This window comes from Zootoca vivipara, chromosome 2, assembly GCF_965207765.1.
Source record: "Zootoca vivipara chromosome 2, rZooViv2.hap1.1, whole genome shotgun sequence".
Lineage (NCBI taxonomy): Eukaryota > Metazoa > Chordata > Lepidosauria > Squamata > Lacertidae > Zootoca > Zootoca vivipara.
In genome coordinates this window covers 1,609,066-1,631,221 of record NC_142584.1, presented here as the reverse complement: position 1 = coordinate 1,631,221, position 22,156 = coordinate 1,609,066, and the positions used below count along the sequence as shown (strand labels likewise).

Here is a 22,156-nt window from a genome sequence, read left to right as displayed (position 1 = left end):
CAATTCCCATTTTCTCCTTTTTCAAGTGTAACTTTCCACTGGGGAGAGGATACTAATTTTACACTAGGATACCTGTAGCTAATGTAAAATCTGGTAGGGAAACCAAACTTTTGAACATCTGTTTTTGGTCCAGTTATTTGCCAATATGTTCCCTTGCTAGGAAAGATCCAGGGCTGTGTGTTGCAGGCTTGATCATGTTGGCACACACTTTTTGGTTTAAAAGATTAACAATCCTGTTCCAATCCCCAAACTGAGTCATAACACTAGGGGTGAGGTTTTTGCAGAATTCAGAGAGCGGCTAGATATCCAGAAATGACAAGGAATTTGCAATATGGGCTGAAGGCCACAGAAAAGCATGACTATTTCTGTGAGGGTTACATTGGTGTTTTGATGAATGTTTGCAATGTTTGCAATGAATTTCATGTGTGCCAGTGCATGTGGATTTATTCACAGCAAAAGGGAAATGTGTACCTCTCTTCGAAGGTTGCCCATAGTTTCCATTTCTCTTTTTCTGTAAATAAATGCACAAGAATTAAAACTGCAAAAGCCACCTTTTGCAGTTTTAATTCTTGTTCATTTTTATATCTTAATACACTTCTTTTACAATCTGCATTATACTTTTTCCAGTATTTTGCTTTTTATTCTGGTTTATTATTTGTTACTGTATTTTATACTTTTATAATTTATTGTCAGGTGAAGCTGGTTTTTATTTAGATTGTAGGCTGCTTCGTGGAGGAAGTTCCCCCAAAAATGGGGTATAATTTTTAAAAGTTAGTATTTGTAAGTTAATAAATAAATAAAATGAACACAGTACTAGAGAGAATGTGAACTGAGTTTTTTGGCCCACAGAAACCTGACAAGGGAAACAAACACACAAATACTAGGAGGGGACATTGACAGATGAAGGTGGTTGATACCTGTTGTGTGAAGGTAATACAACCTTTTCAGATGCACTAGAGCAGAGTTGGGAAAACTGGCCTTCCAGATGTGACTGAACTACAATTCCAACCTGCCCCAGCAAGCATGGTCAATGGACAAAGAGGACTGGAGTTGGAGTTCAGCAACATCTGGGCAGGCCACAAATTCACTACACCTACACTAGAGCTGTGATTTCAGTGGGTTATGTTGGCCCAGGTTTATTCCAATCATCACAGACAATCCTAGACATGGAAGTGAGCCAAGAGCTGCAGCATTCAATCTGACACCAACATACTAAGGGGGGGGGCAGTGAGTTCTGCCTCTATTAGGTACAGACTAAGTTCTTAGGGATACAACAGAGTGCCACAGTCTCCATACCAACAGGCCCCTTTTGGTTTGTGAAGAGCAGGGTACGATTGTTGCCATCCATGTTGGCGACACTGATGTTGTCTCCATCAGTCCAAAAGAGTTTGCTGTAACAGAGGCAAATAGGAAGACCACTTATTATCACTAGCACTACTATTATTACTAGTTCAACTACAACTTATTTTTCTTGCAGGCTCAATTATTAACCCTTTTTGCAGGTCTAATTATGAGCAAAATTGTTTTAACACACCTTAATTAGAATCATTGGGACAAGGGAAAAGGAGATGCCAGGCTAATTTCCCCCCAGATGTTGAATCCAATTCATGAGTTGCAATTGATTAGCTCTCCTTATACTACTCAAGAGTACACTTACTAAATCAAAGTGCCCCAAACACCTGGAGAATCAGAAGTTCAGATAAACTGAACAGGTTTACATTAACATAGAGCTACCGGGGGGGGGGGGGGAGCAAAACTAGCTAATTTGGTAGAAAAACAACACTATACTATCCTGGAGCTGTCATTCAAACTCTAACCCTATTGACAACCTTCTTTCTACAGAATCTCTTGTTCTGCCAGACTCACCCTTTGAGAGGATGTACAACCAAACAGTGAGGCTTGTCCAGTCCCTGAATCACAGCATTCTTAAATGAGCCATCTAGCCGGGCGACATTGATCTGTTTCTTGTGGGCATCGTAGCTTGTCCAGAAAAGGTTCCTGGAGACCCAGTCCACAGCTAGGCCATGGGCATTGGGTAGGTCTGCAAGGCAATGAGGGTGGAGAAACTGTGAAATGAGGGTAGACAGAGGTAAAGCCCAGACAGCAACAAAAAAAGGAAGGCGCCTGTAGAGCACAGATGAAAAGCTGCAAGAGCTTTAGGTTCATATAGCACAGGTTATAACAAGGTAAGCATGCTAACGTCTTCCACTTGACTACTGCGTTTCACAAAAGGTTCTAAATCCATCTGACAAATCCATTCCAAAGGATAGCATGTACTGCAGGGATGCTGTAGGGAGGAAGCAAGGAAAGAAAAGGAGTGACAGGCAGTCCCCACCTGCAGACACAACCGTTTCCACGCCTGTCCCATTGATGAATGCCCGCTTGATGGTTTGTGTGCGGACATCTGACCAGTAGATCCGCTGCTCCATGGCGTCATAGTCAACTACAGTGACGTTGTCAATGTCGGGAACAGTGAAGGAGTTGATGTAGTTGTAGTATGGGTTGTCAATGTCAACCCCGCGGATCTCCATCTGGCGGGCATAGAGCAGGAACTTCTTAAACTCTGGAGAAGGAGACAAAGGCCAAAAATGCATAATGGGAACTCACTCCAGTCAGGGCTTAGCAGATACAAAGTATGTTTGCTTGCTGGATACTAATGAAGGGGAAGTGTTTGTTATTGACCTGTTAAACTCCATTTTTTTTTAATCCATTTTGCTCAGGCCTCAAACTGCAGCTAGCTTGTTTCTACAATCCCTCAGCATTTAGTTGATAAACTATCTGTCAGCAGTTACTAATCGTAAAATACATCTGGGCTGGCATTTGGCCTGATCCAGCAGGACTATTCTCATGTTCTTATCACATCACTCCTTCTTAGAGGTGTTGTTGTTGTTTGTTTAGTCATTTAGTTGTGTCCAACTTTTCATGACCCCATGGACCAGAACACACCAGGCACTCCTGTCTTCCACTGCCTCCCGCGGTTTGGTCAAACTCATGTTGGTAGCTTCGAGTTCTTAGAGGTACAAAGACAATATTTTCCATGACCCTTGCCCCCATTACATCTGCAACAACCAACAAAGCAGTTTTGGGATGACTTTCTACATTTCAACTAGTTCTAGCATTTCACTTTTTTACAATCCTTTTTCTTGAAAATTGACTTCTATACATTTTCACTGAGATCCTGTTATTTTCTCTTTATCCTGAATGTTGCCTTGAGCAACCTACTGTTAAAAGTGAAATAAAAAACAATAGCTGCTTTGTTCCAAGGTATTTCAGTGCCTAAGGTGAGAATTACATGTAAGGCAACAAGCTCAGAGAATGGCAAGATTGCAGGACCAGTTCTGCCCTTCATGTCTGCATGTAGTGTCATTCTAATGTGACTTTGGCATGTACTTTCACACACTGCTATGGAAACAACCCAAGTATCTAAATATGATTCTGTAGAACCTAAAGGCGAAGACAATAGTTTAAAACAGCTTTCAATTATCAGGGCCAGAAACGAATAAGCCTAGGGTTCATACACTCCCTCCTCTAACACAAAGAGTGATGACGACGTTAGAAAAATCTGTCACTTTCAAATTAACCAGAATACCCCATTACATATAAACATAGGGAACTCTGGATTGTTTCAACTGGTTAATGAATATGCAAGGATCATAAATCATACTTTGACCCTGGCTTGTTTGAACTAACCAGAGTTCCCCAAGTTTAGATGTAACAAGGAACTCTGATTAGTTGAAAAACAGGAGTGAAAGCTTTTCTTCTCCTCACTGTTCCTGGCTGTACTAAATGAGAAGAGGGGAGTGGGTGAGGAAACAAACCTGAGACTCATCCAGGTATATCTATATGTGTGTCGAGGGCAAAAGGGTCCTGCTCAAAAGCTCCTATTCTCATTTGCAGCTGATCCCTCATGCTGCAATCTGTCTGGGATCCAAGCCAAGGAGTGGATGAACCCACTGTCTACATGTCCATGGATTTAATGGATATGTCTTGGAGTGTGCCTACATGGGGTTTTCATTGCGCACTCTCTGTACTGCATTCCCAAAGGCCAAAGGACCTGCGGAAACCATATCTGTCTGCAAAGCAGGTAGGAATAACAGGGTCAAGGAGCCAACTAAGATGATACACTTTTGCACTGTTGCCCCAAATCTTTGGGTGGATCTCTAGGACTGAGTGGACCAAAGCCCCTCCATTCTTCATTTACCATAGCATGTGACGTTGTCCTTGGCCAACTTCATCAGGTGAGGACAGGCACAGGAGTAGGTGCTATTGTAGTTGATAAGGCAGAGGTGAGAGCAAAGGCCTTTTCCTCCATTGGCCTCACAAGGGTTGGGAGCTGCAACAACAAACAAAGTGCTGGGGAGAAAAGGTTAAGATCCCCACCCCACTCCTGAAAGAACAGTCCTTCTGTAAAGAGAGGGTGAGGCATAGCTCTCCTTTGAGAAGGCCAAGGCACAGGTGACATAAATCTGGCTGGGAAAGGGAGATCTGGATAGGTTGGCAGCATAGGACTGGATCTCTGCTTTCTCCAGCCCTGTCTTACACAGTGTCCAAAGTGCATGTCTGCATGCAAACATAAGGAACAATGTAAGAAAGCCAACCCTAAAGCCTACTATATAAATCCCAGATTTCCAGTAAGAACCACTCTGCACCAAGGAAAAGTGGTGTCTCTACACTGCGTTAAAACCTTCATGTGGATCTGCAATCATGTTTTCAACTGGTTTTATGTAACAAAGCTGAAGCACCTACAGCTGTCAATATGCATAGCTTGTTTACCTTTGCTTGGCCTCCCTTCACTGTGTTGCCTCGCCAACATTAAATCATAGATTAAGTCCTGGGGGGGCGGGCAGGGCCCTGCTATTTTTTTCATTTATTTGCTTCTGTTACTATGAAAAGTGATGTGCATATAAATCCCCCACCTCCTTCAGCAACCTAACTCAGAATGGCTTACAAAGCATTTCTTGCCACCAGGACCACACACTGAAATTCATCTCTCCACCACACAAGAAGGTAATGAGTTTATCTACTACACAGTACTAAGAAAGATTATTCACAGGAACAACCAAATTCCTTGAAAGAATTTTAAAATGGCACCACATCCCCACAAGACAGTGTCCCAAGAGATTCTACCTCTCTTGAGGACCCCTGAGGCAGCGAGACAGGACCCAGCTGTGGCTTCTCCTACTCCAACAGCCCATTGACCCTCCCTTCCAGTTACAGGGGCAATCCAAGTCCCATCTGCAGGTCAAAGCAGGCACGAGAAAATTGGTTGTTGGGAAGGCCTGTAGCTCACTGGCAGAGCACATGATTTCACAGAAAAGCTCCCAGGTCATAGCATCTCCATGTTGTACTGGGGAAAAGCTACTTTTCCCCTGGAAACCCACTGTCAGTCCAGGATGACATTACTGGGCTAGGTGGACCGAACAGCTTGACCTAGGATTAATTTATATTTAATATTTCATTTATCCAATTTATTGGTTGATTAGCAACTTAAAAGATAAAACAGACAGACAGACATATATTGAAAGGCATCTTTTTCTGTTCTCCTATGAATCAAGACTCACAACTAAGATCACCTCCTGAGGTTTTCTTCTTTTTGGAGGTCCTGCAGCTAAGTTGCAGAACACATGCTCTACATGCAGAAGGTCCCCAGTGCAGTCTCTGCCGTGTCTGGTTTTGGTTTGTAAAAGGATGAGGGACAGACAATTTGCCTGCCTCAGATTCTGGAGAGCTGATGCCAGAAAGAGTAAGCAATGCTGAGCCAGTTGGACAAATAGTCTCACCTGGGAAAAGACCACTTCCTATGACCCTGTCATTTAGACACCAGGAGTGGACCACTGCTGCATGCTATCCTGCTGCATCCAAGCTCTCAGAGTTTAGAAACCCAGGACTGGATCTGCCAATCTAAGTGTAGCTGTGAGCAAAGGAAGCTTCAGCCTGCCTCCTGCTACCTGCCTTCACAGAATTTCCCCGCGGTGCCCTCCTCCTCTGCCTTTCCCTTGTCACAGCTCACCTAGAGGCTGGCGAGAGGGATGGTAGACCTGCAAGTCAAAGGGCTGCGTGTTGGTTCTCTGCACAACAGTGACATTGTGGCCGGTCCACTTGTTGGCCTTGGCCAGGGTATTCGTGCGCCAGTCAGTCCAGTATACCTCACCACCATAAAGTGTGACAGCAAAGGGGTGCGACAGATACTCGTGCCCTCGGAGCACCTCAATGTGGCCTGTACCATCGTAGAGGGCAGAATAGATAGCATCAGACCTGTGGAGGAACAGGACAGATTTCCTTTAATTTCTTTGTTTCTTTGTGTGCATTTCTTACCGACTCTTCACCCAGGATACAACAATTCAATAAACATTTGCAAATTAAACAATAATCAAAACAACAACACAATGAAACTTCACTTTTCCTTACTCTGCAGAAGATAGTGGGGTGATTGCTCACAACAATCATTCTCACCCCTGGGAAAAGAAGTGAGTCTTCACCCACTGATAGAACACATGCAATGATGGCATCAGACACACCTCCAGGGGGAGCGAGTTCTGCAAACTACCAAGAAGACCCAAATACCTTGGACTTCACTGGGCAGCGGCACAGCCAAAAGAGCCTCCTATGGCAGTGGCTTGGAATGGGGCACAGAAGGAGCAAGTAGCTATAAGCAGGATGTTTGATGTGTGCAAGATGGAAGTGGAACACTAGCCATATGAGAGCGGAAAGAGCAGAGCAGAGAGGAAGTAGGGCAAGAACCTTCAGTATCTGCTGACAATCTGCTCATGCGGATTGTCTCTGGCTTTCAATTTCAGAAAGCAAGCTGGCATGAAATCAATCTTTCAAAACCTGGCCATAATATTCATATAATCTGTTTGGATCTGTTAACTGCACACACGCGCACACACACAAAAAATTATTATACTACCCTAGGACCTACTACTCAATTTATTACAGTAGAACCTTGGTTTACGAACGCAATCCGTTCCACGGAGGCGTTTGTAAACGGAGGTATTCGCTCCCCGAAGGCACGCTTCTGCGCGTGCGCGAAGCGCCTATAGAGCGCTTCTGTGCACGCACTGCGCAGATCACTTCTGTGCATGAGAGCTGTGCAGAAGTGATCTGCGCATCTGACGCCGCGGAACCCGGATGCAAACACTTCTGGGTCGGAGGTGTTCATAAACAGAGGTAGTCGTAAACAGAGGTTCCACTGTACTTCTACATCCAGGGATTGATTACACTAATATTGTAATTATTCATACAGTTACTGTGAGATAGAAAATGAATGTGTATGAGTGGGTATCATAGTATATTACAGTATACCCAAGGCTCAGAGTAATAGGCCCAGGGGTCTGGGGGAGAGCCATCCTAGGACGACTGGTTCCACCTCTCACATCTGATCCTCTTGATCTAAGACTCTTTTGTAAAGGAACTGCTGTGAAGAGTTTTATGGTCTTTTGATTTTAGATATAAAAGTTAAGCAGAGAGGAGGGGAGATTACTTTGGGATATCAATTAGACTGTTGGTATGCTTTATGCTCACTTAATTTTCTTTGATATATTATCAATGAATTGTTAATTGTGGAACTGTTTGTGCTATAAAAATATTATAATTTTAATGGTTACTAGCTGGCCCGGCCACGTGTTGCTGTGGGTCATCCCTGTGATTCCCCCCACCCTGTCCCGATCCATGATGTATCCCGCCCCTCCTCCCTCAAACCCCCTGACTCATCCCTGTGTTTCGGTAGGATACCCTTCCTTCTGTTTTCCCTGGGGAGTGCTGTCCCCTCCCCCCTGTATCTCCATTGTGAACATTTTTACTTAGTTGGTCTTTAAGGTGCTACTGAAGGAATTTTTTTATTTTAAAAAAATAAGAACATGAGAAGCAGAAGTTATTATTGTTTAATTTTATTTTTGGGGTTGCCATTTATTTTGGTGGGTATTGTATGATTTGGGCGTTGTTGTGTGTTTTGGGGTGTGTGTGTGTGTGTGTGTGTGTGTGTTATTTGGATTTTCTAATTTTGGAGTAGGTGACCCAGAGAACTACTTTAATAATCCCGACCGGAGGGTGGGGAGGGAATCAAATAGCGAAGACCCACAGCCCCGTAGCAACAGAAGGCGAGTTCCGAAGCGCCCGAGCTGTTCGTTTCCATAAAAAACCCAGGAAGTGGCAAAGGGAAGGTAGGAGATTGTAAATTGGGGGGGGGGGGGGGTTAGCCACTGCAAATATCTGAGGACTTAAACTGGGAAGAGAAAGTGCATGGTTGTTGGGTTTTTTAAAGACGCAGAGGCTTGCAATTAGTCGTAATATAAAGCCTAGGTTAAAAGGGGCACGACTGCCCTTACTTAAAATGGCCACCGGAGCCTCGCATGTGACACAACGCCCGCTAAATTTTAAAGTAAAAACCCTTGCCGTGCCCCCAAGTGTGTTGCTGTGGGTTATTTCCCCCCCCCCCAGGCCTAGTGGGGGCCTGGCGGCCTGACAGGGGCCTACATAAAACAAAGGCCGTGCTGCGGCCTGCGATCTGGGCGCTTGCCCTCTCCCCCCCCCAAGGCCTAGTGGGGGCCTAGCAGCCTGGCAGGGGCCTAGGGGTCTGGTAATGGCCACCTTGGTGGTTTCAGTTGCTCGGTTGATGATGTCATTATATGGCGCTGCCCTTCAAAGCTTTTCCTGGTGACAGCGTGCAATCTGCCTTTCTATTGGATGCTGCTGGAGTGTTCAGAGCTTTTGCTGGTGATGTCTAATTTGTGCGCCACTTTTTTGCGTTTAATCACTATTTAAGGTATGAAAGCTGTGCTTTTTTGGGGGAAAAATTTAATTCCAGATCTTTGTCCTAATTTGATGCAATTTGGTTCAGTGGTTACGGAGAAAGGCTGTGAGCGCGCAATGCCTACATTTTTATATACGGTATATAGATTGTACTTGACTGTTTGTTTTTTAAAATAAATGGCTTGGAGCACAGACCTGTAGAAAATGTGGTATATAAACAAATGGGCTATGATTATTATCGACAAAAAAACCCCGTATATCCTACCCAAAAACTGAATATATGCAAAAGGCAGGTTTCGGGCTTGTATATGCAACGACAGGAGCATTATAAATTTTTCCAGGAATGTTACATGCAATTACAGGGGATGTCACACTCTTCTCTACTCAAATACTGAATAGTCACACAAACTCCACCTCCTCCTAAATTTACATCTTGCCCTTCTCGCAAAGAAGCCCAGGACAAAGCTACCTATGGCAGACCAAGGATATTTTTAGTTGTGCAGAAAATAGGATTCCACCTACTCAATACACAAATTCCATACCAAAACACACACACACACACACATGCCTCGATCAACCTACACATATCAGGCAACAGAAACAATGGCACCAAACAGGCTTTTTGTGCAGAAAGATGTCCATTTTACCAAAATTACTAGCTACTACCCAAAAATCTAAACTGGAGAATATTTGGTGGAGGGACACTACACACCTGGCATCTATCCACAGAATGCGCTTCTCCAGGTAGTCAACAGTGAGTCCATTAGGCCAGCCTCCTGAGCCGGTCTCCTTGTGGATGACACGCCGGCCCTCACCACTCATAGACGCTGCCTCAATGCGGGGCAGGCTTGCATCCCAGTCTGTCCAGAAGAGAATCCTGGGAGGAAAGAGGAAGGAGGTATACAAGTGATGAGGCAGACATGCCCGAGAGCTGAGATCTTGGCAGCTTTTGCCTTGAGATACTAAGCCTTTGTCTGGAGACTGGCTATCAATCACCAATTAATATCCTTTCCAACTATCTATAGCTGTCTTTAGAGGAACAAAGGTGAACAGCATGAAACATCCCTGCTGGGCATTGTTAAACAGGGCAATGCCTTATTTCAGCAGTGTTCTCACCACCTTTATGCACAGGGATATGCGTTCCACTCACCCCCCAGCCCCCATAATCAAGAGAGCCAAGTTCAGAAAATTGATGTGAAGTATCACAGAATTCTTTCGACAGGCAAATTAAAAGATATACTCTCTATGGAAAATGCAATACCCAATGCTGACAGTACAATGGCACCTTGGTTTTTGAATGGCTTAGTTGTCGAACAAATTGGCTCCCGAACGCCGCAAACCTGGAAGTGAGTGTTCTGGTTCGTGAAAGTTTTTTGGAAGCTGAATGTCTGATGCAGCTTCCGATTGAGTGCAGGAAGCTCCTGCAGCCAATCTGAAGCCGTGCCTTGGTTTTCGAACCGTTTCAGGAGTCGAACAGACTCCTGGAATGGATTACATTCAAGAACCAAGATACCACTGTACATGCTTTTGCAGCACTTAGATAAAATGAATGCACACAGTCCTGTCCTAGACCTCCAGATGTTTTCAGAATCACAACTTCATTTACTTGCTCCCTCTGGCAAAAGGCACTGAATAATGGGCTACGAATTACCAGTGAATCTCAGAAAGGTTTTGCCCAAATCTGTTTGGGCAAGCTGTGGCAGAGCACCCCCATCCCCCATCTCAGCCCCATTCCTTTCAACGCCATACCCGCATCGTGGATCCAAGGCAATGGCCCGAGGGTGCTCGATGTCCCCAGCCAGCAAAGTACTCCGCATGGTCCCATCAAGCTTAGCCACCTCAATCTGGTCCAGGTTGCTCTCCACCCAGTAGATGTTGCCAGCAATCCAGTCTACAGCAAGTCCCTCGGGGGTGGCCAGGCCATACTGGATCACCACCTCAAAGCTGGTCAAGGCTGTGAGAAAGATGGGAGGAACATAGGAGCAATCAGTAGCTATTGATCTCACACCAGCCATTCCTAGCCAAGCTCCACCTTTATAGTTAATACTGCTGTTCACAATTCTGCAGCCCTCTGAACCCTGTACTTGGAGTCCTGTTCTTCAACCTACAGCTTTGCCTTTCCCTCAAATTGCAACTGATCCCATTTATTTTGGTGGCTACTCCATTCCAGACTCCCATACTTCCAGAAGGTGTGCCTTCTGCTGTTTGTTTCCAACCCAAATTTCCTTATTTACTAGCTAGGTTTGCATGCTGTGTTCCAAATCCAATGTTTGCCTTTTAATAATAATAATAATAATAATAATAATAATAATAATAATAACAACACCTTTATTGTCAATGTACAACCTGTGTATAATGAAATTAACTGAGCCTCCCTCCCCCTACACTCAAACACTCAATCTCATTGCACTCTGTGTGCTTGTCGCACAACACACCAATCCCGAAAGTCAGTTGCACTTTATTCTTTTCTGTTCAGCAGCCTAACAGTCCACGGATAGAAACTGTTTTTTAGCCTGTTGGTACAACTGATTATACTTCTGTATCTCCTGCCTGAGGGTAGATGACTTTTTCTTTTTCTTGTTATCCCAACCCCCTGGAAAGGTATAGCAGCAGGAGGCTGAGACAGGGCTAAATGATGATGACAACAACAATAACATTTATTTATTTATTTTATTTATTTATGGCTGGGCTTCCCCAGCCACTCTGGGCAACTTTCAACAAAACATTAAAATACAGTAATCCATCACATTAAAAGCTTCCCTTAACAGGGCTGCCTTCAGATGTCTTCTAAAAGTCTGGTAGTTGTTTTTCTCTTTGACATCTGGTGGGAGGGCATTCCACAGGGTGGGTGCCACTACTGAGAAGGCCCTCTGCCTGGTTCCCTGTAATTTGGCTTCTCGCAGTGAGGGAACCACCAGAAGGCCCTCGGTGCTGGACCTCAGTGTCCGGGTAGAACGATGGGGGTGGAGACGCTCCTTCATGTATACTGGAAGGGGCCATTTAGGGCTTTAAAGGTCAGCACCAACACTTTGAATTGTGCTCAGAAACGTACTGGGAGCTAATGTAGATCTTTCAAGATCTTGGCATGTTATGCGGTCTTGGCAGCCGTTCCCAGTCACCAGTTGTGAGGGACAGGGGATATCGCGAAGTCCCTCCCCTCCTGAGTTCCAGCCCATCCCCGAGCGCAGGGGAAAGCAGCGAGAGCTCCGTCTCAAGTGGGGAAGCAGGAAGTGGGGTCCGAGGCTCAGACAGGGTAGCGGAGCCAGCGCCCCAGGTGAGACAGGAAGGGGAAAGCAAGGGGGGCAGACCTGTTCCCCCAACTCCGGAATTGCGCAGAAAACGTAGGGGGAAGAGGATGGGTCTCCCCAAGTTGTTGTGTTGGAGGAAAACGCACCAAACGCCATTCGGAGGTTCTGATTCTAGCGGATAAGATGTGTCTCTGTAAATAGCACTGCCTACAGCACTGTAAATATGCAGCACCAATAAAAAGATAAAATGCAGAGCGGTGTAGAGTCGTTACTCTGAAGTAGCCCGCTCCGGCCACTGTGACAGCAACCTCCGAATCTTTTTTTGGGCTACTTTGGAGTTGCCGGGATGAGCGCGCCAGAAGCGGAGAAATGGCGGCAGATCGCGGAGAAAGCCCAGCAGGACCTGCAGCAACTGGCCATGCAGGCACAGGGGGAATTAAAGGCGGCTAAGCAAGAAACAGAGCAGGTCAAGGAGGACTGCCAAAACCTTGCTGAACAGGTGAGAACGCTACAGGAAAAAGAGCAGCAGTTAAGGGCGGTAGCGGCAGACCTCCAGAACAAGTTGGATGCAGAGAAAAACAAGGGGGGAGGGGCCCCCCAACTCCAAGTGCTGCCAGGAAGGAGAGCAGGGACCCTAGTAAGCAAGTTCAACGGAGATCCAAGGGAGTATCATGGCTTTGAGACTGAGATCTTGTATGCCCTTGAGCTGCACAATGATGAGTTCCCTGATGATGCGCACAGAGTAGCGTTTGTAGTGGAACACCTTACCGGGGCAGCAAGGGAATGGCTCAGACCGTTAATCGCGACAAAAAATCCTTGCATGAAGAATGTCAAACTATTTTTAGAAGGCTTAAGAGTAATGTATGCGTCTGATAGCCATATGGACCAGACCAAAGAGGAACTGCATAATTTACGCCAGGGAAAAATGACAGTTCCCGAATATTGGGCGAAATTCACCATGCTGGTGCACAGACTGGGGTGGGAACTGCACTCGCCTCCGATGCAAGCTGCGTTCTATTTGGGGTTGCATGAGGATGTCAAGGATGAGCTCTCGAGAGGTCCAAAGCCCAATAGCATGGATGAGCTCAGCAAAGCGGCTCTGGCGGTGGGGGTGAGACAGGAATCCCGGTGGAACGACAAGCAAGCAACGCGCGCAAAGCGGGCTTGGTTCCCACGGTCTCTGGAGAAGCCACTCCCCCAACAGCCCTCCCAAGCCCTGGCACATGGAAAGGGGGGGGAGGAGGTAGCAGAGAGCAGTTCACCGTGGGGATGGGAAGCGGCGTTTGAGGACCCGGAGGAAGAGGTATGGGTGTCTCCGAGGTCCACCCTGTCAGAGGAAGAGGCAGACTGGCAGCGTATTTTTACCCCCACCAGCTCGGACGCCACGGACTTCTTGGGCTTTCAGTCTTCTCAGGCGGAAGGAGGGAGCTCAAGGGATTGGGGAGAGGTGTTCACACCAACAGGCTCGGACAGCACGGAGTTTGTAGGCTTTCAGTCGTCACCGACGCCCTTGGAGCCCCTCGGGAGAGGAGAAGGGGGGCCTGGAAGGGGGGTGGATGTGAGGGACAGGGGATATCGCGAAGTCCCTCCCCTCCTGAGTTCCAGCCCATCCCCGAGCGCAGGGGAAAGCAGCGAGAGCTCCGTCTCAAGTGGGGAAGCAGGAAGTGGGGTCCGAGGCTCAGACAGGGTAGCGGAGCCAGCGCCCCAGGTGAGACAGGAAGGGGAAAGCAAGGGGGGCAGACCTGTTCCCCCAACTCCGGAATTGCGCAGAAAACGTAGGGGGAAGAGGATGGGTCTCCCCAAGTTGTTGTGTTGGAGGAAAACGCGCCAAACGCCATTCGGAGGTTCTGATTCTAGCGGATAAGATGTGTCTCTGTAAATAGCACTGCCTACAGCACTGTAAATACGCAGCACCAATAAAAAGATAAAATGCAGAGCGGTGTAGAGTCGTTACTCTGAAGTAGCCCACTCCGGCCACTGTGACACCAGTCTAGCTGCCACATTCTGGATTAGTTGTAGTTTCCAAGTCACCTTCAAAGGTAGCCCCACATAGAGCGCATTGCAGTTGTCCAAGTGAGAGAAAACCAGAGCATGCACCACTTTGGCGAGACAGTCCACGGGCAGGTAGGGTCTCAGCCTGCGTACCAGATGGAGCTGATAAACAGCTGCCCTGGACACAGAATTGAGCTGCGCCTCCATGGACAGCTGCGAGTCCAAAATGACTCCCAGGCTGCGCACCTGGTCCTTCAGGGGTACAGTTACCCCATTCAGGACCAGGGAGTCCCCCACACCTGCCCACCTCCTGTCCCCCACAAACAGTACTTCTGTCTTGTCAGGATTCAACCTCAATCTGTTAGCCGCCATCCATCCTCCAACCGTCTTCACTGGTTCTGATTTGAAAGAGAGGTAGAGCCGGGTATCATCCGCATACTGATGAACACCCAGCCCAAACTCCCTGATGAGCTCTCCCAGCGGTTGCATGTAGATGTTGAAAAGCATGGGGGAGAGGACAGAGCTCTGAGGCACCCCGCAAGTGAGAGCCCAGGGGTCTGAACACTCATCCCCCACCACCACTTTCTGAACACGGCCCAGGAACCACTGTATGACAGTGCCCCCAGCTCCCAACCCCTCTAGACGGTCCAGAAGAATGTTATGGTTGATGGTGTCAAAAGCCGCTGAGAGACCCAGCAGAACTAGGAAACAGCTCTCAGCTTTGTCCTAGCCTGCCGGAGATCACCGACCAGTGTGACCAAGGCAGTTTCAGTCCCATGATGAGGCCTGAATCCTGACCGGAAGAGATCCAAATGGTCTGTATCCTCCAGGAGTGCCTGGAGTTGTTCAGCAACCAATCACTCAATCACCTTGCCCAAGAATGGAAGATTTGAAACTGGGTGATAGTTGGCCATATTGGGACTACAACTACTGTACTGTAATAGGATATTTGTAAAGGAGTATTACTGGAGACTACGGTGGGCAGAGAAGTACCATCCCCCTCCCTAGCAGTGCCTTTTACATTTGAATGCATTTCCCTTAAAAACCTCACATCTTCCAATGTCTCTCAGCCATTTATGTTCCAGTCATTCTCCAATTCTTATCCCTGAAGGCAAATAAAAATGTGTAACATGCTAGGGAGGTGCCTGGCCTTTGCCCCCCTGTAAGATCTGCTATGGGGCAGAGGGAATCTGTGGCAGAGAGAAAATACATAGTTGTAGTAACCAGCTATAATAAAAAGAACCAACAATTCTGGAAAAGAGCTGGTCAACACGTGCCTCTGAGTTTGTTCCAAGTGGGATGTTCGAGAATTGGCTCAGGAATTCATTTGCTGGCTCTCTTCCCAAATGCCAAGTGAGTGATTGTATGTGATTTGGTTCTAAAGTTTTCATTGCAAGAAACAAACGTAATATTTAATGCTTTTCTCTTCCCTCCACATCCTCTTTTCCTCTGTGTCAAGTATTTTAGATTGCAAGCCTGCAGGCAAGAACTGTCTTGCTTTTATTCTAATGTAAACTGCTCTGAGAGCCTTACTGGCTGAAAAGCAGGGTAGGAATGTTTTAATTAACTATATAAGTATTTCCCCATGGGCAATAGCTCCCAAACCATTTTTCCTGCACTGACCACTTGAAAATTGCTGAGGGTCATGGTCATAGCTGCCAAGTTTTCCGTTTTCTCGCGAGGAAGCCTATTTAGCATAAGGGAAAATCCCTGTAAAAAAGGGATAACTTGGCAGCTATGGTCATGGTACAGAACATAATTATGTTTCTGCCTATTGCAGCAACTGTGCTGCCCTGTGCTAGATGCTGTATGGTTTTTAAATGTATGCATTTTTATCGCTTCTTTAATTTCTTACATTTAATTTAATTGTATTACAATTTTCTTTCCATAAAATTCAAAGTGTAATGCAATAAAATACAACGTAAGAAAAAGCAATTAAAATACAATTAAAAATCAGTATGAATGTTGCAGACAACCTGAATGAAGCCTGCAGACCACTGGTAGTCCACAGACCGCAATTCGAAAACCCCTCCCCGAGGCTAAAACTGCAGTTTCTCTAAGGTAGCGGCCACCTGTTCCCATTTCACTAAGATGAGGCTTCAGCTACACATACACATGTGTGCACAGTCCCTTTCAATGCAGCAACCAAGGGATAAAACGTAACATATGCATAAGTACCGGTAGTTGGGCCTCCAGCAAGCATGACTCAGAACTCACTCAAAACTCTGGTCAGGAGGTGAATCTGAGTGGTGTCGTGGCTGAGTATCAGACTAGGACCTGGGAGACCAGGGCTCAAATGCACACTCAGGTTAAGGGCTGAGAGGCAGTGGCTGGCTATCACGGAGTAAGAGCCATGTATGCCACCTTGAGGTCCTTGGAGGAAAGGTGGGGTGGAAATGCTCTCTCTATCTATATCTATATCTATATCTATATCTATCTATCTATCTATCTATCTATCTATCTATCTATCTATCTATCTATCTATATATTAGCCTTGGGCAATGTGGAAGGCTAAGACATCATTTTAGATGCAGCTGTTGAGAACAAGAGAGAAGGCTATGGGCTGGCTAATCAAATCAGGCTCCCTACCAAAAAGGCTGTCACTTTCTAGAAAGCCACAGCCAAGCTAAAGGTGGCAGTTCTTATTTCTATTGAGTCTGCCTCCCTGCAGATGGACCGCTCCCAGCTGCACCCTGGTGCCCTACTGCCACCCGAGGTCTCCCACTATCTGAAATCATCAGCCTCTTGGAGGCACTAATCAGGTTAGGCTCCCGCTCATTGTTGAGGCAACTGTCAGGCTGTAATTACAATTAAGGAAACTCCTGGAATGCTAATTAACTCCCACATAATGATCAGCATTTAAAAGAAAGACAGTATCATTAACAAGCGGACTGAATGCTGCAGCTTATATGAGGCCAGCAACACAGAGGCAAGAGAAGTGCAGAGAAACTCACACTGAAGAGTTTCTCTCTCCTCAAAGCCCTCTCCACACATCCCAGTTTCCCACGGGGCTTCCGCCATCTGTCGTATGGGCAGATATGCCGAACATCTCACAGAGAAAAAAGACAGCCATTCAAAAATGAAGGGTAGGATTCCTTTGGCCTGCCCTCTCATCTCCTGCTGCCCACTAAATAATTTTGAATAAGGAGGCCGGAAGAAAGGATGTGACCACATTTTAGCTGGGTCATGCCTGATGCTGTGGGACCCTGAGGGTTCACAGATGTAAAAAGGTTGTGGTGACTAGGTCTGTGAGCCTTCTTGGAAATAAACAGGGCTGTAACCAGCAGGGTGGGCAGAAGAGAGAACCACTTCCTCTTCCTCTACTTCCTAGAGCTGGAGACAGTTGTCTCCTATAGCAGGCACGTCCAACAGGTAGATCGTGATCTACCGGTAGATCACTGGACGTCCGTGGTAGATCACTGGTAGATCACTGGCTCCCCCCAAAGAAGCTCAACAACTTTGGCTCCCTTAATAAAAGCTCAACATTTTTGCCCTGCACCCCAAAGAAACGTGGCTTTCTTCCCCCTAAAAAAAGCCTTTGACAAAAACATTTTACAACTTTGACATGAACCCCTAAAAATAGGCCTTCCTCCTTCCTGAGAAAAGCTCAACAATTTTGACCTGAACACCCCAAAAAGGGGTAGATCACTACCAGTTTTTAACTCTGTGAGTAGATCACAGTCTCTTGGGAGTTGGCCACCCCTGTCCTATAGTGTTTTGTGTTGTGCTTGTTCAATGCATCTTTGAGATGTGGCTTAATGTGTACTTTTTAAGGAGCTGCTAACTGTCCCTAGCCTGGGGAGTTAAAAGACAATAGTGGAGGGAGGGTCAATCTTCTATGGGGTTCCAGGTTAAGAGAGTCCTGTTCTTCACACACATGTACTTAGTAACACTTGCCTGCCTTGTTTGAGGATAACGTCTCATTGAACTGGATTGAAACCGAAGGCCTGCTGTGCCCCAAGTTAACCGGCTGCCAATTACTGTGCACAAATTAGAAACGCTAATCTAATCAACCCCAAGAGCATTTGTTCCCCATCACGGGGACTCAGTCTGCTACTTCTCTATTTATTCAGCTTCCCTGAGCATTACGAGAAGCTTCCTGTCATAGGGCAGGACCTCAGCAATTGCCCAGAAAATGGTATTTTGACACATGAGTGGCAATACTCCCTGATCTTTTGGATTTCAAAGCTCTGTACACACACACACACACACACACACACACACACACACACACACACACCAGGAATGAGCCCACTGTGGGAACGCACAGTGAAATTGTGGCAATTGTATAGTGTTTTCCCTGGGATCAGACTGAGAGAGATCTTCTTTTTTTAAAAAAACAAACAAACAGTTTGGGGAGAAGCTGGATTTGTTCAGCACAGATTGGCCTGCCTTGGCATCAACCTTAAATCAAATTTCCCCTATGTCTTCTAAGAGAAGGGTTGTGCACAGGTTTGTGTACTGATTGGCTGGCCCTTGTGTCATTTATGAAGTCATTTCCCCCTGAATGAAATCTACAGCAAAGTAAATGGGGATTATCAGGGACAGAATTTTGATCTATTGATTTATTTCTTAATCCCCTTTCCACCAAGGAGGAGAAAAGCTGTAAAAGAGAGAGTGGCATGACCCTTCCATATGGTTGAGTATCAGTGCCTGAATTGGCCTTTTCCCCTTCCTCCACCCAGTTCTGTTACCTTTTACGTTGTCTGTTTCGAAACTGTTAGCCTGAGGCCAAGGACAAATGAATGAATGAATGAATGGGCAGGTTAAAAAGTTGTAATCTTTCAAACATAGTTTTCCATTTGATCCACATTTTTGCAGGTTTGACTTGCCTTGATTTCTTACAAAGTGACACTTGGAGAAATTCTCCTAGTGGATGAGGGCTACTCCAAGGAGGAGCCCTTCCTTTATGCTCAACGTAAGTAAGCAGAAAATATATTTTTTTCCAGCTTGATAGAAGCACCCCTAATTAGTAAAGTGATGGAGACTTTGCTTCCTAGAGCAACAAAGGGTCAAGGGAAGAGACTGAGGAGAGCAGCACATCCCCACCCAAAATCAGGGAAAAGGCAAGTTGCTCCTGCCCCACGAAGAGAACAGAAGCCGGCACTGGGACAGGCACCCTGTCCCAAGTGTGCATGCACACAAAAGCTCATACCAATGACAAACTTAGCTGGTCTCTAAGGTGCTACTGGAAGGATTTTTTTTATTTTGTTTCGACTACGGCAGACCAACACGGCTACCCGCCTACCTGTAGCTAGGTTAGCAACTATGCTCTTCTCTCCCACTAAGAGGCAAACCACAATGCTGTATGTGCAATGGAATCCTGATATCCATTGGGGGGGGGGGGAGAAAGTATCACGAGGGAGTTTCTGAGCAATGTAGCAGAGGGGCATGGAACATTTTACTGCCTTCTGATTTTCTGCTTCAAATCCCCCTCCAAGAAGCCACTTCCCAAATCCCACCCAACCAGCAGTGTTTCAGATGCCCTTTCAAGGCACACATATGGAATGCTGGGAAGGATTTGGGGGGGGGCAGTTGGTGAGGAAAGAGTTAAGCAAATTCCCCTGTTCCTTCTCCACTGAATATAGCTCCTGAAACCACTTTATTTCATTACATAAAAATGCTGTTTTACAACAAAAACAAAGAAAAAAGGAAGGGAAGGGAAGAAAAGAATCAATTACTCCCCCTCCCAGCCAAGGGAAGAGGAACTGACAAACTAGTTGTGCTGAAGGGGAAGCACTTTGAGGCATAGCTGTCAAGTTTTCCCTTTTCTCACGAGGAAGCCTATTCAGCATAAGAGAATTTCCCTTAAAAAAAGGGAGAACTTGACAGCTACGCTTTGAGGTAGAAGCTGCTAATTAAAGGCACAGTAGCTAGGAAAAGTGTCAAAAATACCTTACCACACCAACTCTGCTGTTGAATTTTAATAATTTTGTTTTAGATTTCCACAAATCATGTGGAGAGGGCGGCTCAGAAAACAATTAAATGTGAGGTGTTGGCAATGAAACTAGCTGGTCTTCATGTAAAAAGTAAACAAGCAAAAGGGAGCAATTTCAGAGTAAACCTGAGACAGCTGAGGGACACTTCCTTCCTTCCTTCCTTCCTTCCTTCCTTCCTTCCTTCCTTCCTTCCTTCCTTCCTTCCTTCCTTCCTTCCTTCCTTCCTTCCTTCCTTCCTCATGATACAATCTGTGACTTCCAATCAAAGAGGACCGTGGGCATAGCCAGAATTTATGTTGCGGGGGGGGGGGGGCAGAACCTCAGGTTGCTGGTTGTTTATCCTGGTAAGGGTGGACTGTGAGCATGGCTCACACTAAGATGAATACTTTTCTTTTTGGGTGGGAGGGGGAGTTCAAGGAAGACAATAAGACAACCCTCCTCTTTATACCATGCACTCACCTCCATTCTCATGCAGCTTTCCCCGGTATATCTTGTCTTCTACCACATCTGTCCAGTAGAGGGAGCTCTGGTTCAGATGGAAGTCCAGGGCAATGGTGTTCCGCAAGCCTGGCACTAAGACACTGTAATCCCCCTTGTGCAGATCAATGCGCCGGATCTCATGGCGGTTGGAAAATATGATGAAAGGCTTAAAGGGGTCTGAAAATTGAGAGAGGCCTGTGGATTACTGGTGCCATTGCACTTTTGTGTTTTAGAACTAACGCACAAGAAAGGGGCTGGAGTAACTTCAATAGGGAAACTTTCTTCCAATAATTTCTCCTTCTCTTCCTTCTCCTCCTCCACCACCACCACTTTGCTCTTTCAGCCTTTGAATTCATCCCTGATCTGCTCATGCCCATCATGAGCTAGACTGCAGACTTAACCATGATCACCATCATCATAAGTCATTATGACACTGCAAATTATCAATAGTACTGACAGATATCTGAACAAGGGCTTGCTGTGCTGCACCCTTCTACTCATGTCCCGGGTTCAAATTCCCAGAGCCCTATCATCTATCATGATGGGCCACTTTTCCTTCATCATAAGAAGGAAAATCATGGCTTACTGCAAATGAAGAATATGCATCCTTTAAAAAACCAAAAAACCAAAGTTGTTGTCCCTCCCTCCCTCCTTCTCCACTTTTGCAATTCCATTCCTCCCTGGGGCACTGGAAACAGAGCAGCCTTTCTTGTGCCTGCCAACTGCAACACTGCTGAATGAGGGCAAGTCCCCAAATGACAGGAACATTGCTGTGTTTCTTGGCTGCCAGAAAACACTACATTTGGTTTCTCCCCCCCCCCCGTGCACCTCACTCCACTTGCCCACCCCCCACCCCTTTTCCATTTAATTTAGCAAAAAGGCAGGAACCTTGGACAGACCCCATATCCATCATGCATACAAAGCAGGTTCAAGGGACCCAGGCCACATTCCATTCCCCTCCACCCAGATCTAACAACGCCTGCTGTTCAACAGAGGCCCTAGTGTTGCAAATGAGGTGCTTGGTGTTCCTATTGTCACAGAGGGTCTGGCTAGGTCTGCCTGCAGGACAGGACAGAAGCAGATATCCTGGGCAGAGGACACCACAGAGGTGGACCTAAAGGGCGGAGGTTTCCATGTCATCTTCTATGTTTTTCTTCTAGGACTAAATACAAACTCAAACCATTTTTTCCTATGGGATATGCCTAGGGAAATGCTGTTGCAACTTTCAGCCACATCCCATAGGGAGTCAATTTCCAGGCCTGGCTGCAAAGGCGTGAGTTCTTCCTTGAAGTAAACTTCCTCAATTCTCCACAATTTTCCACATTATGGAGCACTGTGCCTGCTCGTAAGCAAGCACCTCAGCCTCCCAGCTATGGAAATAATTGATTTTAAACCCAGAAAGTTCAGTGGGACACCTCATCCTCCAATGTGAGGTGGCTTACTAGGAAGCAGACCCAAAGTGCTTTGTGACACCTCTTTAGATCTCATAAGAAACCTTGCAGGGAAATGAGCTGTTTCACTGGCTCAGCAGCACCTTTTCACACAACTGTGTATAATAGGTGTATAACTAGTATGTTTTAATTATTGTTATTTATTCAATCTATATCCCTCCCTTCCTTCTGAATATACTTAAAGTATGTAAAAGGTAAAAGTGATGAACTGGCAGGGGGTTGGACTGGATGGCCCTTGTGGTCTCTTCCAACTCTATGATTCTAGGGTGTTTGAAAATATTAAACAGATTTGTTC

General features: G+C 46.1%; 1 protein-coding gene across 6 annotated transcripts in view; it reads right to left on the bottom strand.

Annotated features, from left to right (window-relative positions):
- Positions 1-22,156, bottom strand: part of LRP1 (LDL receptor related protein 1) — a 329,900-nt gene that overhangs the window by 86,997 nt on the left and 220,747 nt on the right. For all 6 annotated transcript variants that reach the window (XM_060272175.2, XM_060272177.2, XM_060272178.2 and 3 more), the window contains 8 exons: positions 20,390-20,587; positions 10,501-10,705; positions 9,464-9,628; positions 6,011-6,255; positions 4,202-4,333; positions 2,336-2,563; positions 1,867-2,041; positions 1,297-1,391 (listed from right to left, as the gene is read on the bottom strand). In XM_060272175.2, coding sequence (XP_060128158.2) covers positions 1,297-1,391; positions 1,867-2,041; positions 2,336-2,563; positions 4,202-4,333; positions 6,011-6,255; positions 9,464-9,628; positions 10,501-10,705; positions 20,390-20,587 — 1,443 coding nt within the window. The remainder of the gene's footprint in view (positions 1-1,296; positions 1,392-1,866; positions 2,042-2,335; positions 2,564-4,201; positions 4,334-6,010; positions 6,256-9,463; positions 9,629-10,500; positions 10,706-20,389; positions 20,588-22,156) is intronic.